This window comes from Entelurus aequoreus, linkage group LG24 (assembly GCF_033978785.1).
Source record: "Entelurus aequoreus isolate RoL-2023_Sb linkage group LG24, RoL_Eaeq_v1.1, whole genome shotgun sequence".
Taxonomy (NCBI): Eukaryota; Metazoa; Chordata; class Actinopteri; order Syngnathiformes; family Syngnathidae; genus Entelurus; species Entelurus aequoreus.
Window position 1 is genome coordinate 26,180,853 of NC_084754.1, and position 7,500 is coordinate 26,188,352.

The 7,500-nt window shown below is 40.4% G+C and overlaps 1 protein-coding gene across 2 annotated transcripts in view; it reads left to right on the forward strand.

The window, feature by feature from the left end:
• hsf4 (heat shock transcription factor 4) overlaps nucleotides 1-7,500 on the forward strand; it is a 50,475-nt gene that overhangs the window by 38,173 nt on the left and 4,802 nt on the right. For both annotated transcript variants that reach the window (XM_062035574.1, XM_062035575.1), the window contains exon 12: nucleotides 6,392-6,489. In XM_062035574.1, the coding sequence (XP_061891558.1) occupies nucleotides 6,392-6,451 (60 nt within the window). In that variant the 3' untranslated portion in view covers nucleotides 6,452-6,489. The remainder of the gene's footprint in view (nucleotides 1-6,391; nucleotides 6,490-7,500) is intronic.

The window sequence follows — 7,500 nt, forward strand, 5'->3', positions numbered from 1 at the left end:
AGGTGCGACTGGCGGCACTTGGCGTCGTGAAGCTGCGACTGGCGGCACTTGGCGTCGCGAAGCTGCGACTGGCGGCACTTGGCGTCGCGAAGCTGCGACTGGCGGCACTTGGCGTCGCGAAGCTGCGACTGGCGGCACTTGGCGTCGTGAAGCTGCGACTGGCGGCACTTGGCGTCGTGAAGCTGCGACTGGCGGCGCTTGGCGTCGTGAAGCTGCGACTGGCGGCGCTTGGCGTGGAGCAGGTACTGGCGGCGCTTGGCGTGGAGCAGGTACTGGTGGCGCTTGGCGTGGAGCAGGTACTGGTGGCGCTTGGCGTGGAGCAGGTAGATCTTGGCATGGTCGAAAAACTGGTGGTGGTGGTCGTGCTGGTGGCTGTGGCTTGGCAGGTCGAAAGACAGGTGGTGGGGGTCGTGCTGGTGGCTGTGGCTTGGCGTGACGAAGCTGACCCGACCCACCTGAACAATTCCCAGCCCTAGCCCCCCCCCCCCCTCAAGGAGCGGATCCCAGACGCGCTCCCCGCGGTCTGGAACCGTCTTTTGGGGTGGGTGGAGGGAGGTCGGGAGGGGGGTAGAATCCTCCCCTCCAAACTGTCCAAAATGTCTTTCATCTTTTCCCACTTGGATTTTTGTGGGTGCAGAAAAAGAAACATTTCGTGGCATGGGTGTGGCATGAAAATCAGATAGCTTGACATGACTTGTTCTAATGTCCAAAAACATGTTCTGATAAAGTTTAGTTATTGACATGGAGTCTTTAGTTGGGAGCGGTTGACTGAAAAGAGAGTTGAGGGAAAAAAAATCTTTGTCTGTGATGTCATCCTCCGGCGACGGCGTGACGTCATCCTGGAGAAGCCGGGCAGGAAGCAGCCTGTTTCCGCCCGGAGGAGGAGGAGCTTGCGGGAACAAAGCCACCCGTCCCCTCGCAGAAGTCTTCCCAAACGTCCTTCGTCTTGGGCGTCGCTTCCACGGCTGGGGCGACGTGCCAACGTCTTCGGACCAAACGGAGCTCAATGGCACCAGTTCTCCATTTGGCCCCCACATCAGGTCTCTGCGCTCCACGGAGGAATAGTGCAGCGTTTCCTCTTCCATCGCACGCAGTACCGCCCACGCTCCCTCGTCCAAACCTCTTGCGGAAAAACTTTTTGATGCTGGCGACATTCTGTCATAACGTGGACTGTGAGGGTTTTGTTTTCCCAAGATGCAAGAATTGGAACGGACGTGGCGTGCAGGTAAAGACATAGTTTAATTATTACTATAAACTACAAAGTACAAACAAAAGGGTACAAACAAAAGGGTACAAACAAAAGGCGCGCACAAAGGCGGAGAACAAACTTGACTAATGAAACAAAAACTAGCACTTGGGCAAAAAAACTATGACTATGAAACAAACAAAAACTTACGTGACAAGGAACTGTGAACATGGCATGAATGTATGATGTCGCCAGGACGAACAACAGAAACAGAAAAGCCTATATAGTGACATGATAAGTGAAAACAGGTGCGTGACTAACTGTGAACAGGTGCGTGACATGACAATGTGAAAACGTGAGACAGGTGTGTGTGAGTCCAAACGTGGAACAGGTGAAACTAATGAGTAACCATGGAAACAAAACAAAACCAGGAAGTGAAACCAGGAACTAAAAAGTGTCCAAAAACCAAGCAAAACAAAAACACAGACATGACACATATATACAGTGTATATATATATATATATATGTATTATATTATATATATATATATATTATATATATATATATATATATGTATTATATTATATATATATTTATTATATTATATATATATATATATATATATATATATATATATATATATATATATATATATATATATATATATATATATATATATATATATATATATATATATATATATATATATATATATATATATATATATATATATATATTTATATATCAGCTAAAATGCGCCAAAGATAGAGAAGTGTGGAGAGAGTGTGGTTTGCAATTTTCCCAACGTGCATTGTAGTAGATGGGTGTTATTTTGAAAATGGTGCTTGGACATTTTTATAATATCCTTAAAGTTCATTGAGCAAGTTGTGATATGTGTGACGATTTGTGTTGACTTTTTATGGCGGTTGCGGTTTTTTTGCGCCATGAGTGAGATAGGTTGTTTGGATAATGTCATATAAATTAGTGCTGTTCTTGGTCATTGGCCTGCATTGCTCACATTTTTCACTAGGTGACGGCAAAGCCATAGCAAATAAACAATCAGATATTTAACAACAAGTGGGAGGCACCCTGGGCCTTACTCACCCGTTAATAACCTCGGTCGGACACCCAAGCCCAAATAAAACTACTGCCGAATAAACCTGGTTCATCAAAGGGATTTGCAAAAAATTAATTTCTATGCCCATTATTTGTTTTGTCCGTTTTCCAGTTGTGTCTGTGGAAAAATATTGAAATGACGAATTTTATTCAGTCGGTTTTTGTTTCGGTTTTGTAAGGACAAAATTGTGAACAAATGATACTAAAACTTTTTTTTTAAATTATACATCGCACAGGTACTTTACAAGCATTATGTGCCTATAATCCTGTTTATAGTCTACCAAGTCTGAGTAAGCATCAACAGACCTTTAATTTGACACCTAATTCAATCTTTTAACTTCAGTATTAAATGGTCACAGTAATATTTGTTACAGTATATTATTATTCTGTTGTTACATATTGTTTTACAATTCACTTAAAGGAGAGATGCACTTTTTGGGGGAATTTTGCCTATCGTTGACAATCATTATGAAAGAAATGACATGGATTTCTGTATTTTTTTAATGCATTTTAAATAGTAAATTAATGCCATTTAAAAGTCCGCTTACAGTGGAGCCTATTGAAGCCGCTATATTCTGCCTATAAAGCCCTTAAAAAACATCCCAACATCTCTATATGGGTTTTATTTACATAATGTAAGTATATGTAATGTAGTAATGGGCACATTTACAATAACATTTCATATTAAAAAACATTTTAATATTAAAAAACGCATGATGTCTGATTATTACTCACTGCAGACTTCATGAGAGCCAACAAACATAATAAAACATCACTTACTGTGCAAGGTCTGCTGTCATTAGGATGCCGACTATATATTCCCATATAATTAGATGAAGAATGACTCATGATCCTCAGAAAGAAAAGAGCAATGCAACCAAGCGTCTTTTTGTGTCGTTCTTGCCATTACCGGGTCTAAATTGGTTGTCAAAGTGTACCAACTTGTCGGAATATGTCCTTGTCCTCCAACTAACCAGGTGAGAGGCATGATTTATGATGTAGAATAATGTCTGACGAACAAGGAAACTATAGGAAGCAGCTGACCAGTCGTTAATGTCAACATAGGCACACAAGATAGTGTTATAGATAGTTTGTCTGTGTTAGCGCTTATAATAACAATATCTCTAATACTTGGTTAATATTCAAGTCACGAAATGTAACTGGAGTATTGTTGGCGCTTTTTGGATGTGTTTTATTGGGTTTTATGGGTGTAATAGAGGACCTTTCATTGGCTTCGCTGTAAGCAGACTTTTATTTACGTTTATTTACAAGTTGGAATGCATTAGACAAAATACATCCATCATCATGTCTTTCGTAATGATTGAACGTTAGGCACAATTCCAAAAAAAGTGAAGGTCCCCTTTTAATAGCTGCAAAATGCATCTTTCTCATTTATTTTAAAACACTTTCAACAGTTTTAGAGTTCAGTGAATGGAAAGTCTAAGAACTTAATAATGATTCCGGGTTAAAAAAATTACATTGTGCGTCTCCATATTTTATTAAAAAGTATACATAGATAAGTAATAACTTTATTCCAGTCGAATGTTGCGATGCTTCTGTTTGAATGGGTTGAATTTGAGCTTCACTTTTTTGTCCACTTGTGATCGCTATGATCCATCCATCCATTTTCTACCGCTTGTCCCTTTCGGGGTTGCGGGGGGTGCTGGAGCCTATCTCAGCTGCATTCGGGCGGAAGACGGGGTACACCCTGGACAAGTCGCCACCTCATCGCAGGATCGCTGTGATTTAAGTCTGAATATAAATGTGATACCAAACTGAAGTGTAAAATCTAACGAACATGATAAACGATTATCTGAAGTAAAAAAAAAATATATCCATACAGTAAGGAAGAGATTCATATGGGCCATTACTGGGTGGATCTCACATGAGAGGAAGGTGGAGTGTTATATAATTTTGCAATGCAGTCTACTGGAAAATGATAGAAAGCACCACTCTACATAGCAACTGACCTTGTGGTCAAAGTTGGAATTGCCACAAAACACATTTTAAGGCAGGGGTGTCAAACTCAAATACAGAGTGGGCCAAAATTTAAAACTGAACAAAGCCGCGGGCCAAGGTTCAACAAATTAACCTTTTAATAGGGACCCAAAAAAGTTTTGCATTGAATATTGAACAAGCAAGGCTTATATAACTTTATAGTGACATGCAAATTCGAGTTATATATATATATATATATATATATATATATAATAATTTAAAAATATCAATGGCATATAAAATACAATTTAAATAAAAATGTAATGCCTCTTTTCTATTTGCAGCCTTCTGAGGTAAACATCAACATTAACTTTTTTCCACAGGCTAATAAATTTGAAAATAAAATTATGAATAAACCAACCATTCTGGACTTTAAATTGCTCAGTTTGCAACACACTGATTTAATCTGATGTGCCCAAGCCAGATACCTGGCATCTTTTCTTGGATGCTAGTTCATTAATGTCGGGGCTCAGGCTTTGAGCTGAGGCAACCTTCATTATCGAACGAAGGTGTTCATCAGTCATTATATCTCGTAGTCCAGTGGTCCCCAACCACCGGCCAATTGGTACCGGGCCGCCTTTAACGTCCTCTACGAGCTGTCGTCACGTCCGCTTTTCATCCATTCTAACAACGTGCCGGCCCAGTCACAAGATATGTGCGGCTTCTGCACGCACAAACACGTGAATGCAACGCATACTTGATCAACAGCGATACAGGTTGCACTGAGGGTGGGCGTATAAAACACTTTAACACTGTTAGAAATATACACCACACTGTGAACCCACACCAAATAAGAATGACAAACACATTTCGGGAGAACATCTGCACCGTAACACAACATAAACACAACAGAACAAATACCCAGAACCCTTTGCAGCACTAACTCTTCCGAGACGCTACAAAATACACCCCCGCTACCACCAACCCCCTCCCCCACACATACACACACCTTGTAGCGTCCCGGATAAGTTAGTCATTCTTGTTTGGTGTGGGTTCACATTGTGGCCTATATTTCTAACAGTGTTAAAGTTTTTTATACGGCTACCCTCAGTGTAACCTGTATTGCTGTTGATCAAGTATGCTTTGCATTCACTTGTGTGTGCGTGCAGGAGCCGCACATATAATGTGACTGGGCCAGCACTCGATGGACTGGATGAAAAGCGGACGTGACGATGTTCGGGAGGGGCACTGAAATTTGGTAGTCTCCCGGGAGGGTTGGCAAGTATGAGAATTAGCGGTGTTACCGCGGCACCGTCGCTGTATATAATCGGCGGGCCAGCTCTAGTGTTAACTTGATATCGCCTCAAGGGCCAAGTGAAATTACATGGCGGGTCAATTTTGGCCCCCGGGCCACACTTTGACACCCATGTTTTAAGGTATTCAACACTCTACTACCATCTGGCGGATAAAGTGGATAATGCACCCCCCAATTTGTCATGTTTCATGTGTGAGGCCATATGAATCCCCTTCCTATTGTACAACCAGCAATAAAGCCAAATTTTCGGAAGAAGCGCTCATACAGACACACACACACACACACACACACACACACAAACACACACACACAGATATCGTTGTGCAGTTTGAAGATTGTAATTAATTCAAATAATTGGGATAGAAACATAATGTACACTTCTCATGTATGTTATTTTTCATCGATGATGTTGAAATAAGGATTGTAATTACATGCTGAAAACCCCAGTTGTTGGTTTAGAGATGTGACATTCACGAACAAAAGCTTTTTGAGCAAGGATCGAGTGAACTATGAGAACCGATTCCTATCTAAAAACTATTCTGTGAGTTAGTAGCCTACTTGTTGTTCACGTAAAAAAGCCGTTCAAAAAACTTGATCGTTCAGCCAACGTATAGCAGCTGTCTTAGATAGCTATGCACAATAAATCCCCTCGCATTCGGATAACCCTGTGGCGAGCTACTGGTAGCTTGGGAGCGACGGGTTGGAGACCTCTGTTCTAATACAACTAGCCACGCAAAGGTAGACGTTGTCGATTTCCTTCAGCTCCAAAGTCAATGTTTCCATTTTTAGTTGATCATCAAAGTTGCCGGCATGACGGTGCATATGTTACTTTGCAGTATGTGCTCCCCAACCAAGAACCGGAGGTTTTTCAAGCTCCTACCTGTGAGAAACAATGATCAGTCTGAAGATTGGGAAGTTCTTTTTGATATGGAAGGTAACAATGTTGTCCGTCTCAATGTCAATATTGCAAGAGTTTCAATACATCATTGAGTAAAATAAATCTCTCATTTATTTATTTTTATTTATGTGTTTATTTAATTTGTGTATATATTTGACAGGGACAGTACAATTAAACATTGCTACCCACGGGTAAGGTAACCGATGTCAAAGTACATAAGACTTCTAGCTACAGGCTAATTTGCAACCCTCGTCCCTGGTTAGGCTTTAAAAAAAAGTTGCGAAAATTGTAAAACTCATACAAAATGATTAAGACAAGTACAACAATAAAAACACATTGGAAATAATTTCAAACAACAATGAGCTAGTGAAGGTAAGAATCCACACTTGAATGTTTTGTTATTTAAATGCTTTAATACCAAAAGCATTACAATTAGCAAATATCCACAGTGCATACTACAAATACTGGCTGACCTTGGTACATGTTGCTGATGTCTTCAATCATAGAGGATTATTCAGTATTGGTGGGAACTATAAGCGAACTCTTTCATTCATAGTGGTCACTACATTGGACGGCTATTTAAAAGTTTATCCTATACAAGGCTAACTGAGCATAAGCCTTAATTAAATTCCGCCTAAGTTGTTTCGTGGACGCAAGGATGGATATCGAATTTGGTACATTTATAGGTACCAACCGAAGTCTGTCGGTATTACCGGGTACTGATTCACGTGAAATCAAACAGTGCCATATTTCGATACCTTTGTTGCACGGAGGGATGTAACAGCAAACAGTAATAATGATAACTGCAGTAAAAATCCCAATGGTTAATTTTACCATTTTAAATTAAGGTATTTCAAAAAACGTGATTGATAACATTGATAAACTCTTGGATTGACGGGTACTAGCTCTCTAGCTCAAATTCTAACATGAAAACAAGAGGCATTAATGTATTTCCCTATTAAGAAACGACGTACCCAAATGTCAACTTTTTTGAGTAACTAAGCTATTCAAATGTGCACATTGAACTTACAAGCTTTGCTCTCTTAG